The following is a 27,759-nucleotide window of genomic DNA, read 5'->3' on the forward strand; positions in this document are numbered from 1 at the left end:
AGACTGCTAAGAGAGAAAGAGCCTGGCCAGAGGCAGTGGCAGTGGGTTAGCAAGATGCCTGCCATTCTGGAAGGCACATTTCTGAGACATGAGGGTGGGATCTTCCACTGATCAGGACAGTGACATTCTAGAAGCCATTTTCTAGGTATCAAGTCTGTGTAACCCTCCTCCAACCCTGTGAGCCCCACACAGCTGCCCTTTAAAGACAAAGAACCAGAGACTTGAAGATGTCAGATGAATTGCTCAAGCCCCACAGGTAGAAAATAGCATACCTGAGACTCATGTCCAGGTCTGTTTGATGCTAAAGTCCATATAAGGATTGCTGCCTTATATCCATGAGTTTTATTGCATTGAACTGGGTTAAAATTCCAATTTTGCCACTTGATACTGGAATGGGCTCTTGCCTATGTCACGTGGTTCTCATGAAGGCCAAATGTGCCCAGGTGTGTGAGAGGCCTGTGCCCGGTACTCAGCAACGCTAGTCACATGGTGGTTCCCTTGCATCCTCATCCGGGTCCCAAAGAGGCCATTCCCACAGCACCTGTTCTTCTGAGGAAGTGTCTCAAAGCTACACTGCTGAAAAAGCAATTTTTTTTTTTCTGTAGCTGTGTGGATAGATTTTTAATATTTAATTAGGGAGACCTTCTGCTTGGAGAGAGGGCAGTACTTGTTATTAAATCCCCGCTGCTTGGTCTCTCTCACTTGCCCGTGGGATTATTCATTCATTTCCAGTCACACAATTTAATATTGCAACAGCTAATGGGGAGATGTTGATAATTTGTAAAGCTGGTTGGTCCTGAGGCCATTGGAGAAGCTCCTCGCCTAGGCCTGATGTGGGGGCTACTGTGGATTCTCAGGAGATGAGAACTCCTGAGAGCTTCCTGTTCATTCTCTGCAATTTTTTTTTGTGTGTCTCCTGCATGGTGGAGCCATGAGGAGCAGGAAGATTCCACCACACAGCTACATTCTCGAGTTAGGATGTCGGGATATAGGAATGCATCAAAATTAAAACAAATTTTGTTTTAAAATTTGTAGCAGGATTTAAAAAAATCAGGTATGATGAGATTTGCAGAGCTGGAAATGACTGCCATGAGGCACAGCACCCCACACAGGAGAAGCACCAAGGTCGGTCAGGAGTCAGAGAGGAGTCAGAGGGGAGAGCAGGTCAAGAGATTTCATTGGGGCTCTTGTGGGAAGGAGTAGGCAAGGCCAAGAAGGTACCTTGATTAAGCTTAGGACAGGAAAGTTTGAATGATTTTGTCAGGGCTATAAGGGTGGTCCCTGGTTGTCCAGTGTATGTCCTGGGGTGATTTAGGGCAGAAGGAACATTGGCTTGATGTGTGAAAGTTAGATAAAGGAGATGGCTGGGGGTGTGGGCTCTGGATTTGTTGTGTGTATATCAAAGGCATACTCACAGGGGAGACATTTGCTATCCCTAGGAATTAGCTAGATCTGGAAGGGGCAGTCTGTCTAGGATCAAGGCCCCAGACCATCAAAACTACAGAAAATATGTCCAATTATTGAGTTTGGTTCTGCAATCAGATACACATGGGTTCAAAGTGCCACTCATCTGCCGAGCTGGAGCATTGGGCATGAACTCCATTGGGACTCACTTTCATTAACTGGCATCCCTGCACAGACTACCTCAAGCTCCACCCTCCAGCTTATAGGCTTGACCCTCCAGTGGGTTTTTTGTATGAACAGGCAGAGGGAACTTTGGGAAGCAGTTGTTCTCAGGGGTATCTAGCAATGTGTCGGCCTCTTTCTCAGGCCGTGGGGTTATGGGGGTGAACAAGGACAGGTGTAGTTGTCTCCAATGAGGTTCCAGCTTGGTGCATTCTTAGGGATGTAACCTAAGAATTGCAGACACTGGGCCTCCCTGGTGGCACAAGGGGTTGACCACAGCGCTATGAAGTTGTCCACAGTATCTGCAGCATGAGTTCAATCCCCGCCCAGGGATCTACCCACATGGTACAGCAGACCTCTTCTGTCTTGCCCTCTGCTCCCCTCAGCAGTGTATTTCAGTGAGTCTGCCTGTTCTCCCCATTCTGTCTCTGGTGAATCCTCTCACGGCCTGCACTTCTGGCCCACACCCCAGCTCTTGTATGCATAAATAAATAAATCTTAAAAAAAAAAAATCACAGACACAAACATAAAATTACAGTGCTGAGAAGTGCTACAGGGGGAGCTATTTGGTGCTGTAGGAGGGAGTGGCTGGGTGCTCTGCTGTAGTGCAGGCCCTCAGGAGTGGGAGCTTACTAGATGGGAAGGGAGCTCTGTGTGTGTGTGTGTATGTGTGTGTGTGTGTGTGTGTGTGTGTGTGTGTGTGACATTGTGGGTCAGGGGCAGGATAGGATGGAGGTTTTCAGGAACCTCCTGTGTAGAAGATCTCGGGAAGAAGAAAATAAAGTGTTCAAAGGAAAAACATCTAAATCCATCCCTTACTTTAAAGACTGCCGTGGCTCCCCATTGCTTGTAGGGGAAAGGCCATGCTTATTTTAATAAGGCATTCAAGGTCTTTTCTGATCTGCTCCCTATTAAGCTTTCAAGTTTTGTCTGTTGCTTCCTGTCCTACCTCCTGTTGCTATGACACATATACACACATACATTCATTCACTCATTCTCTAGAATTACTTGCTGTCCCCCCAACATAACTTCCTGAGTGACACTTTCATACCTTTGCACAATTTCCTACCTCCATCTGCCTGATTTCTTTCTCTCTTTGCTGGGTCATTTTCTGGGTTTCTTTGAATTCTATCTCATTACATTGCACACCTCCAGGGGGCACTATTTAGTCTCTAATGTGAATGCTGATTGCTGGGATTGTGCAACCTTCTATCAAATATCATCTCTAGGGCCACTTCCTTGGAAATGCAAGTTTTCCTGTCTTTACCAGACAGCACCAGCACGAACAGCCCCCCTCCTGCAGTACCCATCACTTTGGATGGTGGATACAGAAAGGTTTCTGTCTCTTGGCCATGGACTCCTTGAGGGTGTGGCAAGTTCGATGACTTATTTGACAAACATGGATTGAGTGCCAGCTCTGTGCCAGGCACTGTTCCAGGAGCCAGCAACAGGGTCACAAATAAGCCAGACAAGCAATTCCTCTGCGTGGCATGTTAAATAATCACACAAATGAATGTGCCATTATGAATTGTCTTCATTTGCCTGAAGAAAAAGAGTGGGCAGTGTAAGCAAGAAAAACCAGGAGGAATCTAATTTAAATTAGGGGGAAGAAGACATATGAGCTAAAGGTAAGAGAGTAGTAGGCAGTTTCCAGGACAGCATGGGCAAGGATGTGACAGGAGATGAACTTGGCCTTTGGGGAGCTAAGTGGAGGCTAAGGCATGGAACAAAATGACACAGAGGAAGTGGTGTCAGTTAAGATGGTAACTGATAGATCAGTCAACTTTGGGTTTTTATTTTTAAAACAATAGGAAGCAGAGGTATTAAGCTCATAATTGTCCCCAGGCAGAGACTCACCAAAGTGTCCATCAGCAGTAAAATAAACCACAAATTGTTACCACGTTCACATAATGAAATACTACACAGTGATGTAAATGATTTAACTACCACAGAACCCAACAATGTGGCTCAATGTAGAGACCAAGACCAAGTAAAGTTCATCTCAGCTTTAGTAGTCAAGCAAGCAGTTATCTTTGAGGAGTAATGACTGAATGAAGCAAGTAGGGGACTTCTGAGATGATGTAATGGTTTTGCTCTGTTTTTTTTTTTTTTTTTTTTTTTTTTTTTAGCATAGGTTCTGGTGCATGTTAAATGTCAATGAAAGGATTTGCTGGCTTGCTGCTTTTCTAGTAGATACAGAAGATAGACCTGTTAGCAGTGCATTGCAACTGGATGAGAGATGATGTTAACTTTGAAGGAGACATTGAGAGGGAGATTATGAATTTCTTGGCAGAGAGAATCGTCCTGATTTGCTGATGTGGGGAAGGGGGTGTGACAAGGAATCAGGAGGTGACAAGGAAGATTTCCAGCATGAGCATTTGGGTGGATGGTGGAACTGTGTTGTGCAGTGGGGAAGGCTGGAGCTATGTCCCTTTGCCCCAGCAATAGACTGTGACAGAGGAACAGGCATAGTTAATACTGACCTGTCTTTGGTCAGCATTACCACCCTTATTTTCTACACATTTCATCTACACAAATGAATGTGTCATTCATAATGGCACATTATATCTTCTCCAAACTGCTTTTTGTGTATGAACTCACAAATTTTTGTCAAGTGGAGGGAACACATTTATTCCTGCAGGAACAATGCTAGGTTATGTGCATGGGCACATACATGTAACAGCTTCAGATGTTCCTTATGATTCTAGATATTGAAAGGACATTTAAGGAGACCCTTTCAAGTGGTTACATGTAAAACATGTCACACCCTGCATTGTATACTCTCTAAATAATCATATGATGATGATTTTATAAATACCATTCTCTCGGTCAGTAGGGCTTGGTTATCAGTCATCAAGTGATAGGGTAGAAATTTTAATTGTGTTTGTTTTTTATTTTGCCACACTGCTTCTGTCTGCTTGGGGATGAACGTCCTGAGATCCACGGTGTCTTATAAGGTGATGGAAGTCCTCTTCCATCCCAGTCTCTGTGATAATAGGAGGGAGACCCGATGCTTGAAAGTGCTTGGGGATCTCCAAAAGAAAACAGCTCTAGGGGTCTCCCTGGTGGCACAAGGGATTAAGCGTCAGCATTATGAAGCTAGCCACAGTCGCTGCAGCTCGAGTTCAATCCCCAGCCGGCCTGGGAGCTGACCCTCATGGCGCAGCAGACCTCTCCTGTCTCGCCCGCTGCTCCCCTCAGCAGTGTATTTCAGTAGATCTGCCTATTCTGTTCCCCAATCCTCTCCCCCGGCACGCACCTTTGGCCTTCACCCCAGCTCTTGTATGCATAAATAAATAAATCTTAAAAAAAAGAAAACAGCTCTAAAGTTCTGTTTTCCCTCCCTTTTTTTTTTAAAAAAAAAATCTACCCATAACGTCGTTTTACAGGATAATAAAAATGAACCATCTGTGGTTCGTTGGAAAACATGTCTTGGGCTTATTAAAAATATATGAATTTTTACTTTAAGACAGGATGGCCATATTATTCAAAATTGTAAGCTGAAATGTATTATCTATTATTAATTTATTTTTAATAGACATCTTTCTTATAGATTAGCATTCTAATTACTTCTGAAAAAGTGGGCAGTAGCGAGGCGAGGTTTCCAATTAAAATTGTCCTGAAGATAAATTGAGGTCTTTGGCTGAGAGCACTTCAGCCTTTTCTCTATCTGTCAGCAATAGATCTGTCATCCCAGAGGGGTCAAACTGGGATTCTCATTTATGCTAGGTCTGCCCCAAGAGTTTGAGGTTCTCCTTAGGAATGCACTGGAGCACTTCTAACTGGGGCACTTCTAACTGGGGTTTCTGCAGAGGTATCACCCAGGATCAGCCCAGGTGAAATGGGGCTAGTTGGGTAGAACTATCTGTGCCTGTGTTTTGCTGCTTTTCCTCCTCCCAGCTGTCTGCCCTTGCAAGGCTCTTTAACTTTCTGCTTGCTAATCCCTCCCCAAGCAAAAATCAGAACTATCTGCTGCAGTGACTGTAGCTTACATTATATGACAGAACGTATGGAATCTTTCAAATACTTTGTATAATTGAAAAATTTAAGTATTTATGGTTTGATTGGAACTCATTCATGCCCATTCAAATCAGTTCACATTGATAGAGAGCCTTCTGTGGTCAGAGGCCTGATTTATAAAGGTGGAGGAATAGAAAGATCTAGATACCTAAATAAGGGACCAGGAAAAAGAATAACTATAAGACAGAAAAAAATCAAAATCAACAAACAACTATAAACCAGAGACACACAATGGTGGGGGGGGTGGGGAAAGGAGAGAGGGGGTCAAAATAAGGGGGTGCAGGGCCTCCCCAGTGGCGCAGCGGTTGAGCGCTGGGTTGCAAAGCTGCCCGTGGCCTCTGTGGCGCCGGTTCGATTCCCAGCTGCTCCCCTGCCACTGGAGGAGGGTCCCACATGGCGCGCAGACCTCTCCTGCCGCCCGCTGCTCCCCTCAGCAGTGTACTTCAGTCCTTCTGCCTGCTCTGCTCCCCACTCTGGCTCTGGTGAATTCTCTCACCCTCCCGCGCTTCTGACTGTATCCAGTGCATGTATAAACCAACCAACCAAACAAACAAATAAAATAAATAAATAAAAACATGCCTCTATTAAAAAATAAGGGGGTGCAATTGTATGGGGAATATAAAAATAAATAAATTATATATATATATATATATATATATATATATATATATATATATAAGAAAGATCTAGATACTGGCTTGAATCCATGCCTGTCACAGGCTTGATGTTTGGCTTCTGCCCAATGGCATTTCCTCATGTATAAAGGATACTCCTTTTTCAGGATCTTCCTGAGGACCAGGTGGGTATCTCAGACTTGGCATGTAGTGGGTGGGCTCTGGGTCCTTCCTATTCCCCTCCTGTTTATTCTTGTGTGAGGAGGGTGAGGTGCTGAACAGGGTGGGGGCTTTGGTTCCATCTTTAAGGGACAATGAGTTGGATGGCTGGTCTGTCCCCAAGGGGATAGCACAGGGCAAAGGACCTGAACCACACCCAACATTCTTTGTTGGGCTTGGTATTTCTCTTCTTAGGGTTTCAATTCCTTTGGCAGTAAAAAGCAGGGGTAAGGAGTGGAGGCAGTGGAGTCCTACTTTTCTATCCTTGGGCAGTTCTCTCCACATTTTTAGTTTATTAATCAACTATGGCTCTTATCTCTAGAAATTTCTCTAATGTCACCTTGAACCTATGCTATTTTCAATTTTTATGAATTTCCTCTCGAGATAACAAGTTTTATTAAGTTTATTAGTTTGTGGTAAGTCAAACTTCTTTTAATGAGTCCTAGTTACTTTTCATCTTCTATTTTGTTAAGTTTAGGCTTTGATTTACATTCATTTATGTGTTTAACAAGCACATAAGTACATCCCTGCTCTCCACATTCAGATTTTAGGAAAGAGATTTTCAGAAAAGAAGTTTATTGAATACCTACTGTGTAAGGCAATACCAAGTACTTTCACATTTGCTAATCTCCTTTTATCCTCTCAGCAATCCTGAGAGGAGATATTAGCATACCCAATTTGCCCTTGGACAAGCTAAGACTCAGAAAGCTTTAGCAACTTTCCCAGGGTCCCATAGAGAGTAAGGGCTTGTACTGGGATCTGGAGCCGGATCTTTCTTTCTGTAATGTAACATTGCTTACATAATGTTGCAACAGAGTGTTGTAATGTTGTAATCAGCTTTTTTTTTTTTTTTTTTTTTTTTTGGCTTTCCTTTTCCTCTGTATACATAGGAGAGATGGAAGTTACTATTCCTGGAGCTGCTCAGCCTTGGTTCTCAGCTTCTCCAGCCTGGAGGAGATTTTAAAAAAGCCTCTTTACCTTGTCTAAAAAGGTTCAGGAAAGACTTGGAGTGGATACTTTAGAGGAGGGGTTCTCCAGGGGTCTCATCTAGTAACCTACTTTCCTGTTGCACTTGGCCTGCATGGGACCTTAGTAGGATAAAGTGCCATGACAGCTGCAGCTAATGCAGGCCTGGCTGGGTAGCAGCCTTACATTTAAAAACATGCACATTTAATTGCCTCTGGCCAATGAGTACATTGCATGTTTGGGGATCTTTACTTAGGTGGTTCTTGGGGAAAATTGAGGGCATGTATATCAAGCAATTTTTGAATTATGTCTCTATTAGCATCTGTGAATGTCTCCCCAGGGAAGCCAGGAAAGCTCTATTAGTGGAGCAGTTTAAAACAGGATTGGAGGAATCAGTGGGGGAATATCCCATAGGGAGCAATAATTATAAACAGTGCTTCCATGTAAACAGGTCTTAATGTGTTTTCTATATTGAATTCCTGGGTGTGAGACTCTCTGGTGGTGTCTCAGCGCCCCCTCCAGGGTCATGCCCCTGAAGTGTTGGGAACTGACTCAGAAGGCGTCATGGGACTCACTAGTTCTGGGGGCACTAGAAGCCTCTCAGATGATGGTGATGCTGAGCTGTGGGCAATTTGATGATAATGACAGTGTTATGTGACCTAGAGAAGTGACCTTGAGCAAATTTCTTCCCCTTTTTGGACCCTTGTGGAAAATTTATACAATGTTAGTACTGAGCCAAATGGTCTCACACATTACAATTAATCCCCCCAAAATCCTTCAAAGTATATTTTATTATCCCATTTTATGGATTAAGAAACTAAGTCTCAAGTGTATAAAATACCATATCCAAAATCATCAGTCAGCAAATGGCAGAGCTGGGGTTTAAATTCTGGCCTCTGACTTCAATTCCAGGGTTAATTCCACCACCAGATTTCCATTATCATTTCCATGTCCTTTAAGTTTTATTCCAGCAAGAAATTCCATGAAATATCCCTTTTGCTACTGGTAGCATGAGGCCTTAACTTCTGCAACACTCCCTCAACCTATTCGGTCTAGCAGTTAATAGAAAAGAAATATCAGTCATTAGTTCTGTGTTTTATGGCTGCTGCTGGCTCCAGTGTCCCGAGGATTATGGCACAGGCCCAGTGTAACCATTAGCATCCTGTGAGATAGTTGTCATGATGATGATGCCATAGAGAACTACTGTGGTCCTGGCTGAGCACAGCCCTCTGTCCACTTTGAAAGCAAGAATATCACTGATCTTTTTACATAGAGTGGATACATGGACCTATGAAAATTTCAAGGTTTAATATATAACTACTCTACAGTGGTTTTCAGACTCCAATGAAGGCAAAGAATTCTTTAATCAGAGGAAATTTTGCCTGAGGCTAAGTATGTAAAACAGATGAAAGCAATCAGATGTTTGGTTAAAGTGGGGAGATAAGGAGAATGTCTTTTTCCTTTCCCAAATCCAATATGGTGGTTCTTCTGAGGATTTTTCAGAACACCATTTGGAAACCACTTATCTAACTGAAACTGCTTATTTTACAGTTCATTTGGGTGAAGCCAGAAAGGGACATTGGTGTGCCTGAGAGACAGGACTGAGGCTGCTGTCCAGATCTATTGGCAAAGTATTCTTTTCCTATCTAAGAAGAAATGGATAGAAAGCCAAGAAACCAATTGAAAAGTTTCTTAGATCCTTTACTAAGAATAGGAATGGCGATTAGTTTGCACATTCATTCACCAGCTTTTACTTAGTATTTGTCAAGTAGGAAACTTATTCTACTCCTGGAATATTCTCTGAAATATCAGGGGGTCACCCCAGGGCAGGCCAAGAGGGGAATAGCAAGCTTCAATATTTAGGATATATGCGAAGGAGGAAATAAAGAAGGAGCAAGGTTTTGGAGAAAAGCAAAAGTCCACTGGAGAGGAGCAAGAAGTAACTATGTGTCTGGGGTATAGAGTCTTTGCTGTTGAAGTTGGAAGCCTTTGTGTTGGGATCCCAAATATTCCAAGGTATAAAGAAGCTTTAGAGATAACTCCCTGCTTGGGGCCATCACTCATAAAGTTACTTGTTTATTCATTCAACACTATGCTGGGCATAAGGAATATATGGTAAACAGGACAGGCATAATCACTAGCTTCATGAGTTAGGCCATCCCCCCAATTCACCCTTTTGTTTTTAGGACATCCATCCATCCATCCATCCAACAAATGTTTGCTCTTGGTGGAGGTACTATGTGGGGAATCCATGGAGGGCAAAGTACAAAAGATTCTTACCTCTAGAGCTATAGATGAGCAAGGAAGATCGATGCCAAACCAATTATCACACATACACTGAAAGTTACACATTGGATTGAGTACTCTTGTAGAAAAATACAACCTACACCGAGAGAGAGCTTACAGTGGAGAGACTAGTCTCATCTAGAGGGAATCTGTCAGAAGAAATGCTTGAGCTATGATCTGGATGGGAAGTAGGAAAAGTAAAGGGAGGAGCAAAAGGGAGTATGTTCTTGGCAGCACAACAGTGAGAGCAGAGCACCTGAGTTGGGAGGGAATGTGTGTGAGTACAGCAGTGAGTGGGTAGGGACAAGGAGGCTATAGAAACAAACAAAAACCCCTCCTATGGTAGGGCAATGGATATTTCATTGTAATAGGAAATGATTGAAATGTTGAATGTGAGGTGTGACCCAATTTGATGTATATTTAAAAAAAATCATTCTGGGCCTCCCTGGTGATGCAAGGGGTTAAGATGCAACCTATGAAGCTGTCTGCAGCCACTGCAACACAAGTTCTATCCTTGGATGGCCAGGGAGCAAACCACATGGCGCAGTAGACCTTTCCTGACTCGTCTGCTGCTCCTCTCGACAGTATACTTCGGTCAATCTGCCTATTCTGTTCCCTGCTCTGTCTCTGGTGAATCCTCTCACCGACCCCCAACCCCCAACCCCCATGCACCTCCTGGCCTGTACCCTTCTTACATGCATAAATAAATAAATCTTTAAAAAAAATAAAAGATCATTCTGGACCAGAATAGAAGCTAGGCAACCAGCAAGAGGCTTCTAACCTAATGTGCATCATTTTTTCCATCCCCATCTTTGACATCATCTCCCGCCCTCCTGAGGACATACCTCAGCTCCCAGGGTCACAGAAGTCTTTCTCTCAATGTGGTTTTTTCACCCCTCTATGTACTTCTAAATACATATAGTATTCTTTTTTTTCTTGAAATGACTTTTCTCTTCATCTTGGCCTATAAATCTATTCAACCTTCAAAATCTTCAATTCTCCCTTCTCTTGTGCCTTCCTTAATGCCTGATTCTGGTTTCCTCAACTGCACAGCTTTCTGCATGAGTTTGTTGTGTGTTTCTGCTGCTTACTAGTTGCACAACTTACAAGTTACTTGACCCCTCTAGGTCTCAGTTTCTTTATCTGTCAAGTAGAGAAAATAGTAGTACTTTCCTCACAGGGTTGTTGTGAAGGATACATATGACCATGCATAGCCTATTTCCTGAAGGCTGCACACAGAGCTTTTATTATTGCTCCATATCATATATACTGTATCACAAATATGAGGCTGTTTTTCAAACTAGATTTTGAGTGTCCTTTGAGATTAGCAACAAATATTTTTGATTTTTGTATCTCCAGCATCTATTCTGGGGGCAATCGATGCATAAATAAATGAGTGGATGAATGAATGAAGGAATTTTTGCCTCCCTGAATTGTCAAATTTCTACCTCTCCTTTGTCTGTCTGGTGTTAATCTCCTAGAGGCAAAACTTGCTTCCCCTAATTTCAGAGTTTGAACAATGATTCATGCTATGTTTAACCCTTGACTTCACAGAGGAAATGGACATGGTCTAACTTTTAGAGGTAAAGCATGGAATGTGAAATACATCATTGCTTCTGGCTCTTATCAGATGGAACTAACACTTGATGATCTGCTGGTCGTCCTTGTGGCCAGAAGGGTAGATCCTGAAAGGTTTCAGCAAAAGCTTCACAGAAGTGCAGTATAAGGACCAGGGTTATAGGTGGAAAGAGGCAAAGCTCTGAGTTGGGAAGTTTGATTTACTAGACTGGCTTCACTAGAGCTAAGTCATGGAAAAGGCCCAGGTATAACCCAGCAAGCAAAAATGGCTGAGCCTCCTCTTGCAGTGCTCTCTTTGGACAGGGAGTTGGGCCTGTAAACTATAGTAGCAACATCAACATTAGACACTGATGTGTTGTTCTAATGCTCTATTCTGGGTGCTGTGCTAAGTACTTGACCAATAGAATTCTATTTAATTTTTAAAACAATTTTATGAAAAAGATACTACTGGTAGTCACTTTTTTTTTTGTAACTAATGGGAGAGGTGACCTGGTTTATTCAGATCCATGATAACAAATATTGGCAGAATTTAAATTGAGGGCTGCCTGATGTTTATATATTTTCATTATATTGAACAGTGTGGCAGAGTAGAAAAAGCCCTGACTTTAGAATTTGATAAACTTGAGTTTGAAACCATTTATTTCTTCTCTTTCTTCCTCTCCTCTTCCCCTCCCTCCTTCCCTGCTTCCCTCCCTCTCTCCTTCCATTCCTTCTTCTGCTATTCCCATACTAATTGGTCAATCTGGATGAACCAGGTGATGAATTATATGACTGTAGCATAGGGAGTGTGTTTTCCGAAGATGGGCCCACTTTGTAGTATATCATATTTTGTAGACATGACCCAGATTTTCTCAGGAACCATATTTTGTTTCCATAGAAAAATCCTAGGGCTCGAGGTTACATTTGAGTCAGGCACATCATAGTGCCTTTGAGACTGCCAGTTGGTGGACTGGTTGGCCATTATTGGTTTTTTTTTTTGTTTTATTTTGTTATCTGTAGGGGAGTTATGTCTATCCTTTGAGAACTGTAGCTATGCACCCAGATTGGAACTGACTGGGTCTTCTGTATTTCAATTCTGGTGCCAATGTGTTTTTGGCGACCAGGCCTGGTAAAGCAGGCAACCATGCTGCAATGAGAGAAAAAGTTACCTTTCCCATAAAGCATTCTGAAAATTTGATTACTGAAAACAACCAGTGAGTGCAAGGGAGGTTGATCTACATATAACCAAACAACATATATCCAAATATATGCTACTAAATACATTATAACTACACAACTCTAGCTCAGTCCTTCATTCAAATTAGTGACCCACAAGACTCAGTCTTTCCCTTTGGCAAGGCCAAGGTTTTGGTTAAAATAATTTCTATTTATATACTTCTCATGAAAAAGCATGAGCACTGGAACCTGACAGCTTGAGTCTGAATCCTGGTTCTCTGCTTTATTAACTATGTAACCCTAAGTAAGTGGTTTCATGTATTCTTTTGGATTCTAGTGGGGAACAGAGATTTTACTTATTATGGTTGTTAAACTGGATTTGAGTTTTATAAGAGCACATCTAAGGGACAGAGGCCAGAAATAATCTCTACTTGTATACAGAACTGTTAGATTTTAGAAGGATTTTAGGAAAGAAAAAGGTTTTTTGAATATGATTCAGTTTTCAAAATTTCAGGGAATGTGAACCATGGACTCATAGAATCATAGATTCACGAAACTTTAACTAAAGCTCAGAATGCTCTTATGTGTAGGGCTAACATATAAAACAGGTATGTTAGAGCTAGTCTTGTTGAATCAGGATGAGGGACACAAAGTTTGGCTTACCACCCCACCACAAAACTGAATATAAAGAAGTCTGTCAGTAATCCTAGAATTCCATGCAAAAGATATAAGAAATTGATATATTTATAAGGAAAATAAGATCCAGATTTTAAAAAATGATTTGACCATTTTAAACAATAACATTGATAGAAACTAGCCTCTTGGATCTTGAGTGAGTTTAAAGCTCATACAACCACATCACCCTGCATCAGTCTCTGGTCTGCCTCAGCTCTGGCTAGTTCTTTGTCTACAAATATATTTCATTACTATGTATGGCTATGGCACGGATGCTTCTTGGAAGAGGAAGTCTATCTACACTATGCAGTTAAAAAAGAATATACATGGAATACATATTGTATTCTCATGAATACAAATTACTGGAGACTGGGGTTATTTAAATGCAATGTTCACCAAAGTTGGAATTCTAATTTTAAGGATAAAAATCGTACAATCCATATTCTATTTGGAGCAAATGTCATAAAGAAGGAGAAAATACTCTTCATTTCTTGAATTTCTTTAACTTTGGAAACCAAACTATTAACTTTCTAGTCATCAAAGCATGGTTAACTTAAATTGTGAGCTACATTCTCATTAAGGAATAGAAACTGAAATCACTGTTGATGAGGGCAAAGCTTTAGAGTAAGAGTTCTAGTGAAGTTTGAGGGTTAAGGATTGGAGAAAATAATTGACATTTGTTAAATGCCTTCCAATTTTCAGGCACTTTGGCTAGATTTTGCAAGTTTTTTTTTTTTTACCACCATAATCTTCCCTACTACTTCTTAAACAAATTTAATTAACATAGTGACCTTTTTAAAAGTCATTGACTTTTACCAACAACATAGTTATCAGACACTTTTAGAGAAGAATGTGATGTACTGTGCTAGTCGGAAACAGCTAGTAATTTACCAAGACTCGCATGCACACGGGGTCAAAAGATCCTACCCCCACTAAAGTCCCTAAAGTCCCCCACGCTCTAGGTGCGACATTTCAGCACCACGGACAGCGCATCGCCCAGGGTTCGGAGGAAGGCGGGATCAATACCACTCTGATTCAGCCCGGCTTTTTCAAATCTGTCAGATCTTCTCGCGGTACTTTCTGTGCATTTCCTAAACTACTCTCACAACAGTCTAAGCCGAAAAACACATTCAAATAAAACGGGAAGCTTGAGGGTTTGCTTACCGTCTGACAAGTCAATCAGCCCAAGGTAGTGCAAAAGTTTCAGAGAGGAACACACGACCACCACTATTCCCAATGTTTGGAGCCCCTCCGACTCGCCCTCCGCCCACATCCTCAGACAACACTGCACACCAGCCAGATGCCAGGCAGGCATTTAAAGCTGGAAAACCAGCTTCTGAGCCTCCCTCCCGCTGTTCTCCTAAGTGCAGGGTTTATTTTCACCAGTCATTGCACTCTCTCCTCCCTCCCTTGCACTCTCCCCCAACTCCCCCCCCCCCCACCCTTATCTCTCCTCCTCCTAGCTGGCAATCTACAGTTGTTTCATAGTAATCTTTGCTTCTATTTCCTCTTTTCCCAAGGCAGTCCACAATTGTTGAAGCAACCCCTAAACATCTGCTACCTGAGAGTAACCATAATTGGCAGTGTCTCCTGGCATATATATTCTCAGCGACTCAGAGGAATTGTGTTTGAGTGTAGGCTTTTTCAAAGACATAAAGGAAGAGACTTACGGCTTTCCATCTGAGAGCGATTGAGAGGTGAAGGCTATTTTTCAAAGAGACAACAATTTGTCTTCACTTTTCCAGTGAAAAGCCAGTCAAGCTTATTCTGGAATATAGATGGTCTGTGAATAGACTTCACAACGTGCCCCTGGAAACTGTATCACCAAGAAAGTGACTGTAAACTGGACTGAGTCTATCTTTATATTTGTCTTTTGGCAGCTTTCATATCAGCAGCAGAAATTATGATAATTAGATTGGTCAGGCTAAATGATTATTGGGCAGCAGTGAATGAGCAAAATTTCTGGAAATAAAACAAAAGACAGACAGGGAAATGAAAGAGTGATGTGATTGGTGTGTCTTAAGCTTTTGGGTTTGGTGGGGAACTTTACCCTCTTTCTATGCTGGGTTGTCAGCTGTGAACCCGGTGAGAAAACGTGGTCAATATGTTGTAGAGGGGAGATTGGGGACTTAGGTCACAAAGATCTGTCTTTGGGAAAATTCCTTGCTCTTCATGAAGCACAGTTTCCTTTTCTGTGAATAAACCTATAGCAAATGAGGGAATCCATGCCAAGTGTGAGAACAGATGATGAACTCAAATGCTGGTCTCAGATTTCAAGGATACACTCAAGTAATTGAGTAATTGCTAATAATGTTGGCAACAATATGGGGAAAAGGCACTTTCCTGACTTTTTAGTGGGAGTGTAAATTCACACAACCTCTCAGGAGGGAAAAATCGATCAAAAAACAAAGTGTTTTTTGATTCTGAAATGTCACAGATAGTGAAGTCTGTATTTGTGTGTGTGTATTTTCAGTGCATCAGTTGTTTATAATAGCAAAAGACTGAAAAAGACTTATATGCTCATCCATGAAGAAACTGGTTTATGCATACATAAAAGAATACTATAAATTATACAACACATTCATGTATCTTCCCTGGAAGAATACTGAAGCTATATTATTAAGTGAAAAAATAAATTGTTTAGTACATTACATTTTGAGAAGGGACACACACACATACACACATACACACACATGTACATGTATATATATATATATATGATATATTTCTAGAAGGATAATACTGATAGTTGAGAATTTTAGTTGGCTCTGGAGAGAAGAACTGGGGATCTGGGGTTAGAGGAAGACACATTATTGAAATTTTCTCCCATGTATGCATGTAATTGATTTTAGATAACAGCAATAACTAAACACAAAGGCTGGTCTCCCCTTCCTCTCCTTTGTGAAAGGGGGACACATCTGACTTAGATATGTGAATATGACTCAGTAAATTCTTCTCTTCTCTGCCTGCATCTCCCCTCTTATCAATCTCCAACCTCGAGTACTTGGGCAGTGGTATCCTGGAGTCAACTTGTTCTAATTAGTGAAAGCTGATTGCTAAATTTTTAGGAAATGAGTGAGGCAGTGGTTAAACATTTGGTGGCTTGAAATCAGCCACAGTAGGAATATTAATGTAATGGAAATTGGCAACTCGTATAACTGGACCCATCCTCCTCCTCCACACCATGACAGCTTTACTAGGACATCACTGTACCATTAATCCTGCCTGCCTAGAAGGAAGCCAGACAAATTTACCTGCACAGAGATTTTCCTGACTTACCATGTTTCATCTCTTGTGAGTCCTAGCAAGTGTAATGTTCACCCAATGGTTTAGTGGGATTTTAGGTATTTAGTGAGATTTTAGGTATTAGCATATCCAGATAAGAGCAACTAAATTAGGAGCAGAGAGACTTCTAAGTTTGTAGTAAGTCAATACTCTGTCCTCTTGGTTTCAGCCTTCACCTCCTTTGGTTTCCATCTTCTCTTTCTTCTCTTTCTACTACTTCCTTTCCAGTTCTCTCTTCCTTATAAGACTGTCTATCCTTGTCTCTCTCCTGCCTCTGCCATCTTCCCTTATGTAAATTTATGCATGCCCACTGCTCTAGATGTCAGCTCTGGGCAGATGGGTGTGGTCTCAGTCACGTTTCTGCCCTGTATTTTCTTTTCTTTTCTTTCTTTTTTTTTAATAGATTTTTTTTAAAGATTTATTTATTTATACAAGAACCGGGTACAGGCCAGATGTGTGGGAGGGTGAGAGGATTCCTCAGAGACAGAGCAGGGAACAGAACAGGCAGACTGACGAAACACACCGCTGAGGGGAGCTGCGGGAGAGACAGGAGAGGTCTGCTGCGCTTTGTGGAATTCTCACTGGCCAGCCGGGATTGAACCCGCACTGCAGAGGCTGCAGACAGCATCACAGCGCTGTGCTCAACCATCTGCGACACTAGGGGAGGCCCTGCCCTGTATTTTCACCTATTGTCCTATTTCACCTATTGTCCCAGCTCAGTTCAACAAAAAGGTGTTATCTGTTAGAGGCAAGGTAAGATGGCAGGAACTAAACTTAACCCCTTGCTAATTTTTGAAATTTATGGGAATAAATGACAGGAGGAGGAATAGTGCTTCTTACTTTCTTCTTTGCTTTTACCAGGTAAATACTTAAATTATTTCAAGATTCTGCCCCCAAAGACTTGCCCCCTTTTTATAGTCTTCTCTCAACTTTAGGAACACCTGCTTCTCAGGTGAGTTACTTCAATAGCAACCAGACAGACTTAACTATTATTTTAAAGAAATTCTGTGGTGCTTTACACAGGCTCTCTCCCTGGAGTCTTATTATATAGCTTGGGGGTATTGCTACTTTTCATGCCCAAGAAGGTCAGGGGAAAATTCAGGTCTCACAGGAAATGGGATGTCTGAGTATCAAACCCAGGGACTATCTGTCTTCAGAGCAACACTCTCCCTACATGCCTAACTAATAATATGTGCATATGTGATTTGGTTATTTGTTAGAGATACAGGAATAGTTTAGTAAAAGACCTGACATCTTTTTACATCACATTTCATCATGTGCAGCAATGTGGTTTCTCTACAAATCCTTCTATTCATAGCCTCCTTTTAATTTTTTCTTGAAGCTCCATCTTTACTTGATGAGAAATTTCTGTCCTAACTGGAGTGTTGGTGAAATTCATTTCATAAATTGCTTTTTCTTATTTCCATATAAATTGTAAGGTGAGTAAATTTGCACTGTAGATATGAGTCTGCATAGCACTGGATATTTTGCTCACTGATTTGTCCCACATTACTATATTTTGGTCAAGAATCTTGACTTTTGTTGCCTTTCTTTAATCTTCCTGCAGCATTTACAGGCATTCCCCACCCCAACTCCAGGCTATTTTTTATAAGCAAACAAACTTTTGATCTTTCACTTATGAGATGTTCTCTAAAAACTGGCTGCAATTCCAACCATCACATCCTCACATGTGAACACTGGCTGTCAGTCATCAAGGCCTCAGGAATTCTGGAATCCCAGATGGTCACACTTGCAAATGCCCCTCCTCTTAGCTCAGGCTGCTGTAACAAAATCCAGAGCCTGGGGGTTTTAAACAACAGTCGTCTATTTCTCACAGTTCTGGAAGCTGGTAAGTCTGGGAGTGCTAGCAGGTTCTGGGGAGAGCCCTCTGGTTGGCTTGTGGAGGGTGGCCTCCTTGCTGTATCCTCACATGGAAGAGTGAGCACTCCGGGGTCATCCTCATTTTATAGGGGCACTTATCCCATCATGTGGCACCATCCTCACAAGCTCCTCTAAGCCTTATTATCTGTAAAGTTCCTACCTCCAAATGCAATGGCATTAGAGTTCCAACAAATGAATTTGTCAGGGGGACACATCTTCAATCCACAGCACTTAGTTTCTGTCACATAATTGCACATTCACAGAATCTCTGGGTTTAAATTTTAGCTCTGCCACTTTCTTTCTCTGTGACTTGGGACACATCATTTAACCTTTTGGAGTTTCCTTACCTATAAAGCAGAGATGATATTGGTACATATATCATAGGAATTCTGCAATAATGAAGTGTCATAAGCCATAAACTCCTTAGCACAGTCCCTGACACCCAGTGAGTGGCAGTGTAGCACAGAGATTCATAGCACAACCTCTGAGTCCAGACTGCCTACTTCTTATTTAGCTCTGTGACTATTAGTGAGTTACTTAACCTCTCTGTGCCTGTGTTTTCTTACCCATAAAGATAATCATGGTACCTACTTTATTTTTTTAAAGACTTATTTATTTTTATACAAGAGCTGGGGTACAGGCCAGAGGTGCGGGAGGGTGAGAGGATTCACCAGAGACAGAGCGGGGAGCAGAACAGGCAGACTGACTGAAATACACTGCTGAGGGGAGCAGCGGGCAAGACAGGAGAGGTCTGCGCGCCATGTGGGATTCTCGCCTGCTGGCCGTGATGAACCGGCACTGCAGAGGCTGTGGACAACTTCACAGCGCTGCAACCCTCTGCACCACCGGGGAGGCCCTATGGTACCTACTTTAGACAGTAGCTGTGAAGATTGAAGTGAATGAGTGAATTATATAGTATCAATATCATCATTATTATCAGATGGTAGCCTATGGAAAAGTCATAGTTTGAGTTTATACTGTTGAGAGGTCTGGATTTGAGGTAAGGAAGGAATACTACTTCAGATAGGGGAACTATACATCCTCTGGAAATTTCTGGTGCTTGAACTTCGTTCTTTAGCCACAGAGCTTCCTTCTGCACAAATGGTTTCAGCTGAATGTGATTTGTTTCTACTTAAACTTCCTTATTGTCTTCTCCAAGCAGTCAGAAAATAAATTTCTATTTTAATTGACTATTTCTGCTGTTGTGAGCTGGCTCGTTGCCGTGTAACCTGAAGTAAACAGAGGTGTCCTGTGGTCTAGGGTCTTACAGACTGGAACAGTTCACTTAGTTGCTCCATCCCCATGTGCACTGCTATGTCCACTTACTTGATTCAGCAGGACTTGCTGCAGGTATGTGGTTTCCCTGATGAGGCACTGTCCAAATCTCATTTGGAAAAACTAATTTGGTAAGAACCTCATCTTCTGGAATGTTCTGCTCTGGTTGGTGTAAAAATAATGCCAATAATTGCACTTGGAGTTTTCTTTTCTTTAAAAGGTGGGAAAGAAATGAAAGAATTCCTCAGGGTACCATATCAGCGCTTTTGATTCTACCAGAAAGCAAATTATTTAACTGCAAGATGGTTATGGTTCAGAGAGAAAATCATTACTATTCCCATCCCAGGTCAAAATGGGGAAATTATTCCTATGTTCTTTATCCTAACCTTTATTTTGGTGCCCTTTTGGGGGCACTGGCTGGATTTGTTTAAATTAGTTTTATAATGATGATGATAATTGTACAAATAAAGTCATGATATATGCCCACCTGCCTGCGTCCCTCCGCCTTCCTCCCTTCCTTCTCTCTGTCTTTCTTTCCTTCCCCGCCTCCATTTTCTCCTTCCTCGCTTCTCTCTTAGATACTCACTTAGATTGTCCACCCAATCTCTGGGCACATGTTAGCTGCTGTGTATAGAGTAAGGTCCTCTGGGATTTTTAATTTCAAAGTTCTGTTTGACCTTTTCAACTACTTCACATATTGCAGTTTCTCAATAAATATTTGTTGAGAACACACTATGCTGCTCTTCATAATAAACTTTTAAATTAGGGGATGACATTATCTTTGTTTTACAGGTAAGAGAGGGAAATGAAATACTATTAGCGTTTCCCATGGCCAGCCACTGTGATGAAATTTCATGCAGTTTTTCTCCTGTATCTTACTAATCACAACCGGAAACTTAGCTAGTTCATGGGAGCTAGGCCTGGAGATCAGGTCTTCCGTGGATTTTTTTAATTTAGGGCATCCTCTGTTGACCCAAGGCTCAGATTTCTGGTGATCAGAAGAGGTGGGAAATTAGGGTCCTGGCCCACAATTTTCCTGTTTCTGCTCCGTTCCTTTACTCACCAATACACTCACTACTAGTAGTCAGGTTAGGTGAGATATTTCCAAGCAGTTTATCTTATTCGATCTGACTTCTTTGCTGGTCATTGTTGCCTCTACTATGGCAGGTCAGCCAGTGCTGAAAGGACTGGAAGCCCTTCTGTCATAAACACATCATGGGGTAGAAGTATCCTGCTTGAAAGCAGCTGGCTTGCTGTGGAATCCAACTACACCAGTTCTCACTCCCTGTGCCCTCAGTGTCAATTCCCAAAGGCAGTTCTATTTATTTGATATCATTGTCAACTCCCTGGGTACTGGCAGGGAAGATGACCTGAGAGGAGCTTCCCAATTTTCTTGCTGAGATTTCAGAAAACCCACAGGGAAGATCACCCTAAGCACCTCAAGTGATCAGCTTAGGGAGGATGTTCTTTTTTTTTTTTAATATTTATTTATTTATTTATTTGTTTATTTATACAAGCACTGGGTAGAGTCAGAAGTGCGGGAGGGTAAAAGAATTCACCAGAGCCAGAGCGGGAAGCAGAACTGGCAGACTGTCTGAAAACACTGCTGAGGGGAGCAGCAGGCGCAGCAGGAGAGGTCTGTGTGCCATGTGGGACCCTTGCTAGTGGCCGGGGATCGAACCAATGCTGCAGAGGCTGCGGGCAGTTTAACAGCCCAGCGCTCAACCACTGCACCACCAGGGAGGCCCATTAGGGAGGATGTTCTTACCTTAAGAATTCCCCATCCACTTATAGGTGAAGCCATCTGATATTTTTCTTTTTCCTTATAGAAGGAATACAGGAGAGCCAAATAACATCACCTATTGGGCATCTGGCATGACAATGACCTTTCTCATGACCTTTCGTCTCTCCAAACTAAAATTTCTACTGTCAGTAAGTCTCATCTGGATACTTCTGTTTCTTCCTTCGCCCATTCTCTAGCTTCCACTCTCCAATCTCTCACACCCACTCATTGGTATCATCTTGTCCTCTCTTTCATTGCTCTTTCCCTACTTGTCCTTCTCCTTTGTCTTTTTATTCCCCTCTGCGTTCGCTCCCTTCACAGGTCCATCTATCGTCTTCAACGAAATATGTACGCCTTCCAGCTCCATTCTAAAAACAAAGGGGGACCTGCTGCACCTCCCCCTGCAGTGACCTTTAGGGCTAATGGCTTTCGCCAAGGTCCCTAGTTCCGGCTGGGCAAGGAACCAGCGTGCAGGAGAGTACAGCAAAGTTCCCTGAAGACATAGATAAGACAGACGCCTATCAAAAGATAATGACCACCAGGAGCCACCACAAGAATGCTGACCAAAAGGAGCCTTATCTCGTCTCCTCAGACCTACAAACTTTATCCCTTCACTCTCTTTCCAAAACTTCTTCCTTCTCTTCTATAAAGGTCATTGATTGCTAAATTAAAGAAACATATGAAATCTAGTAACAAGGATGACTCAAATGAAACACCACTAAACCTTGTGTAACAACAAAATTGTTAGTTCAATAATTGCTCTGTTGTATGTTAAAATTCCTTAGCTTTGATCCTTAATAAAAAAATGTTATTACATAAAAAAATAATAAGTGCACCTGTTATAATTAATAATGATTAATGAATTTAGTGGTTAGCTAGGAGAAAATGTAATTATATAAAACAAAAGACAAAACTAATGGTTTGACTGCTTAGGAATGTGCCTAGATCCAAATGTAACTCTGGACATAAATCACTGCCTTGTCAATGATAAGTTAAACCTATGAGCCAACTGGTTTAGTTCACTAATAACCAATCCAACGCCTTTAGAAAAACATATATATACTGGCCACTAACTTAAATAAAATTACACTCACATTTCCACTTTCTTGAGGTGTGTCTGTGTGTCATTTATTCACCGAATCCCTGACCACCCTGCGCAGCCTCTCAACCCTGAGACGGCCTCATCGTTCACTGCTGTGCGGGTCCGCGGCATAAGGTGTTAGGGAAAAAAATAATAACAATAAAAAACATAACAAAGCAAAACAAAAATAAACAGACAACTATAAATCAGAGACATTGTGCAGGGAAGGGGGAGGGAGAGGGATTAAAACGAGAGAGGGACGAGCACAAGGGACTGTGGTGATGGTGCAAGGTGAACTGATGGTGGAAATTCTATGGGACTACACCTGAAATAAGAAAGCAAAAATTGTAATAAAATATATAAAAATAAAATTAAAAATAATAAAAATTAAAAAAATAAAAATGAAATTAAAAATATTAAACACCACCCCCCCCCAAAAAAAAAAGAATTACCTGTCCTTTGGGATGAACTTCAGAATCCCTACCCCCTCAACTTTCAGCCTGCAGCCCTTATTCTGCTTTCTCCATCTCATCAGCTTCTCCCTCTGCTACACAGCCCAGGCCGAGGAGGTGGAGAGGCACGCCTCTTTGCTTAAAACAGGCTAGAACACAGGAGTTGACACTTTCTGGCAAGGAAGAGTAATGAGCACATTTATTAATGAGTGCATGGTGTTCCTGTCAATTGTCAGGGCAAATCATTTGTTGGTTTGAGCAAAAACTTAAGTGTTGTTGGTGGAAAGTCATTTGTAAATAAAGCCAGTGAGTAATGGTGTTTAAATAGCCACTGACATGTTTCAGTTTTTACCTCCTTTGCTTCCCCAGGAGGGATCTGGGCTCTGCTGGGATTTCAACAGAAACTCTTAACTCAGCACATACATTCTTTCCTTTCCTCCCCCCTCTCCTTCTTTGTTTTTTTCTTCCTGCTTTTTTCTTTTTCTCTCTCCCTCTCTCCAATATCTTATTGCCTGTCTACTACGCCCCTGGCACTGGAGATACAGCAGTGACCAAGATCAGTCTCAGCCACCAAGGAGTCTCCAGTTCAGTGGCAACACTTACAAACAGAACAACAGATGAGGCCACAGTTCCAACCAGTTATGCTCCAAACAGAACATCTTGGACATTGCCTTGTTGATCTGCAGAATCAATGTGGTCCTCTGCCCCTTTCCTAGTCTGTTGTTTCCCACATGTAACGTTCTCCTTCTCTTTGCCTGGCTTATGCCAAGTCAATCATCTTTCAGGGCTCTGCTGAAGTTGTGATGCTCCTACACCCTTCTAACCTACTCACTCTCCTTTCTTTAAATGCCGAGCAAATATTTGTTTGTCAATCATGCATTCTTTTTAAAAAAAGATTTATTTTTATTTATTTATGCATACAGGAACTGGGATGAAGGCCAGAGGTGTGGAGGAGGGGGAAGGGAGAGGATTCACCAGATACAGAGTGGGAGGCAGAACAGGCCGAAACAGAAGAGGTCTGCAGGTCTGCTGCACCATGTGGGTAGCTCCCTGGCCGGGAATTGAACTTATGCCACAGTGGCTGGCAAAAGCTTGATTGCACTGAGATTTTTTAAACCCTGTGCCACCAGAGAGGCCCTGTCAATCATGCATTCTTTCGGGGGAAATCTCTTGCTTTAATTTCTTGCATAGTTAGTAACTCTCAGTTACAATTATGAGAATGATTACCTAGCAAGGCAGCATGACATAGACAAAAGGACAGGGGGTTTGAAGCAGACCTAGTTCCATTCATGTCTCTGACTGCCGTTAACTGGATGATCTTCAAATGAGTTGACCTTGCTGAGTCTTTGTGAAATGGAACAGCATGTCTCCCAAGTCCCAGGAAACACCTATTGGCCATAAATATTAGGATGGTTTTAAATATTTTGGCAGGAGCATCCACCTTCCAGGAAAGCATTCTTCTTCTACCACTATGCATGTGTCTGCCCAGGGTCCAACATGGAACAGACCATGTTCTGAGTTTAGAAAACTGGAAGGGAGGATTGCTTGTTTCAATATTTATTCACCTAGTAGATCCCCAAATCTTTTTTCTTTGTTAGATCATAGACTTTTAGAAGAGAAAAGTTAGTCTGTAGAAACATCCTCAGTAACTCTCCTGTGACCACTGATCTCAGCCTTATGTCACCTGAGGGGATGGCGCATTTAAACTGGGGACATCCGAAGAAAAATACCGGATGGTCTCACTCATAGCAGGAATCTAGAAAACTTAAATAAGGGACCAGGAAAATGAATAACTATAAAAAAGTGAAAATCAAAATCAACAAAAAACTATGAACCAGAGACACTTTTTGGGGGGTGGGGGGGCGGGAGGGGAGGGATGGGGGTCAGAATGGGGGGGTTGCAATTGTATGGGGAATATAAAAATAAAATTTATTATTTAAAAAAATAAAAATAAAAAACATATCTTAAAAAAAATAAAAAAATAAAAAAAAATAAAAAATAAACTGGGGACAGTGACCAAACACTCTTGCTTGTGGAATGAGCTGGAAAGAGGATTACAGAATCTCTAAGAAGCAGATGTGGGTAATCAGGAAAAGTTCCCCAAGTGATTCTTCTATGTGCTCTGCCCCCCTTAGAATCAGTACACTAACTCCTTTAAAAAGTGTGATGAGGGGACTCCCTGGTGCAGGGCTTAACGACAGTACTATCAAGCTATCTCCAGCCACTGCAGCACAAATTCAATCCCCAGTTAGCCAGGGAGCAACCCGCAGGGAGCAGCCGACCTCTCCTGCCTAGCCTGCTGCTCTCCTCAGCAGTGTATTTCAGTAGATTCACCTGTTCTGCTCCCCACTCTCTCTGGTGAATCCTCTCACCCCCTGCACCTCTGGTCTACACCCCAGTTCTTGTATGCATAAATAAAGAAATCTTTTTTAAAAAGTATGATGAAATATTTCAGGTATCAAAGGAGCTATAAAAAATATACTGATGAATACTCATATACCCATCTTAGGAAATAAAGATACAACAAGTGAGCTGAAGTTCATGTACCTTGCTCTGATTGCATCAACCCTAACAATAACTCTGTGACCATATTCTGAATGTTGACTTTCACATTTATACTTCCTTTTTAATTTCTCTACAGATACATTTATATGTAATATCCCTTAAGTAGTACTTGTCATTGAACTTCATATAGATAGAATCATACCACATGGAGCATTCTGTAATTTGTTTTGTTCTCAGACTTGCGGGTTTTTGAAATGCATCTTTGTTGACCTATGTAGCTGTAGCTCTTTCATTTTTACTGTTATGTTATATTCCATTCTGTGGATGTGCATGATAAATATACCATTCCACTGTTAGCAAGCAGTTATGTAGTTACCACTTTTCTGTGTTGCAAATTAGGCTAAGACAAACACTGAAGCTTACTGGAGCTGTTCCTTATGCGCATTAGCAAATGTTCCTTCAGGGCAATTTTTTCAATGGCAATTCTGTCACCTGGGGCACTAGGCAATGTTTGGAGACATCCCCCAATAACTGGGGGATGCTACTGGCATCCAGTGGCTAGGTCAGGGATGTAGCAATATATCCTACATGGCGCAGAACTAGCCCCTGCCACACACAAACAAGAAATCTCTCTCCCAAAATGTAAATAGTGTGGAGGCAGAGAAACCCTGCTTTGAGAAGGACTGCATAGGATTTATGTATCTTCCACTTTACTAAGTATTGCTAAATTGCTTTCCCAAGGGATGATGCTACTTTATATCCCTATCAAGTGTATATGCAAGTACTTCTCCCCCAACCCCCCCCCCCTCATTTTACAAATTAAAATCCTGAAGACTAGAGGGGTGTGGAGTGACTTGGACAAGGATATGGAATAGTAAGAACATTATTAAAACACTGAAAAAGACATAGGTGGTGTATTTTCCCAGAGATGACACATCTGAGGAAGATAAATCTAGTCCTTCAATGACGGAGACATTTACAAAGTGTCTATTAAGTGACAAGTACTTTACAGACATTATCTGATCTTCCCAAGCTGTAAAGTTTGTATTCAGAGGATAGAACAGTTGTGAAGTCAGATGGACCTGGTATTGGGGCCCAGAACAGTTATTTACTAGCCCAGGGCCTTGGTTATTTGACTGCTTTTTATGGAGTTTCCTTCTCTGTAAAATGGGGATCATAATAGTAGCTATGTCACTCTCCTTTGCTAGATCAAGAATAGAGCCTCAAAGTTTAAATAAGTTGCAAAAGGTAACAGCTGGTAAGTGCTGGAACTGGAATTTGAAGTGAGGTCTACCTGATTCAAAGTCTGTTTAAATTGTGTTCTCCCTAAGAGAAGACTCCTGATCCCATCCCACTAATTTGGACTCTTTTGGGTAGGAGGAGGATGTAGTCCATATGAATTACTAAAAATCAGACTTCATCAAATACTTTTAAATAACAAATTTTAATGGTTTCATGAATATTTAGTAACTCAACTAAGTAAAACAAATGCTGCCAAGCCATCAGCGCCCTGGGGACCTGGTGTAATAGATAGACAAGGATGATCTGTAATTAGAATATGGACTGCATGCAAATGGTGATTCTGCAGAGTATGAAAACAACTTACTCTCATACAAATTATGAATATCTCCTTTACCATATTATTGCTATTAACCTGCCCTATCCCTGAGGACAAACCAACTGAAAGCTATCGCCTCTGCAAAGGATCACAAATTTCGAATTAGTGGTGTCAGAATGAACGATGCTTGCCTTCCTACACCCTGTTTGCAATCATGTCCTCCAATTTCTCCTCCATTTCCAGCTCCCCCCTTTCCTCCTGGGAAGACATTTGTCTTCGGAGGCTGGCAATGAGGCATTTGCCATTACACACATTATGACATATTTTACATATGCTCCAAGAAGCCGAGGCTAAATTACACTGGTGAGTTATTAAAAACAGTGCTCAATGCTATTATTATTTATTGCATTTCCAACTCTCTGCAGCAGCTGATTACACTGCTTAATCTTGTATTTTTTTTTTAATTCTCCACCCTGAAATTAATTCTCCCTGCAATGAATAAGCAAGGTCAGCCACATTGAGCACCCTTTGAAAAAGAAAATTTAAATTTAGGGAATAGTTGATTGACAGTCCTCAGATAGGGCTCTGTTTCCTAGAGGAGGAAGTCACTTGCTTGAAATAGGACCACCAGTTCACCAAAGTGCTTCTGGAAGGAGTTCTCCAAATCACAGGTCTCACCACACCAGCCCTTCCATGCAGTGTCTGCTGCTATCTTGGGCTGCTATTGAAGGTCCTTTGTGGCTAGCCCCTACCTGCCTACCTCATCTCTCAGCCCTGCCCCTCCATCCAGAGCACAGTCT

General features: G+C 41.8%; 1 protein-coding gene across 5 annotated transcripts in view; it reads right to left on the reverse strand.

Moving 5' to 3' along the window:
- KCNIP1 (potassium voltage-gated channel interacting protein 1) overlaps positions 1-27,759 on the reverse strand; it is a gene marked incomplete at both ends in the record, with an annotated part of 340,104 nt that overhangs the window by 23,790 nt on the left and 288,555 nt on the right. The window contains one exon of one of the 5 annotated variants that reach the window (XM_084241585.1): positions 14,304-14,412. The exons of the other annotated variants lie outside the window; for them this stretch is intronic. Coding sequence (XP_084097711.1) covers positions 14,304-14,412 — 109 coding nt within the window. Of the gene's footprint in view, positions 1-14,303; positions 14,413-27,759 lie in introns of those variants that run through there. 5 annotated transcript variants of the gene reach the window in all.

The sequence above is a fragment of the Talpa europaea genome (assembly GCF_964194135.1).
Source record: "Talpa europaea genome assembly, chromosome: 9".
NCBI classification, from domain to species: domain Eukaryota; kingdom Metazoa; phylum Chordata; class Mammalia; order Eulipotyphla; family Talpidae; genus Talpa; species Talpa europaea.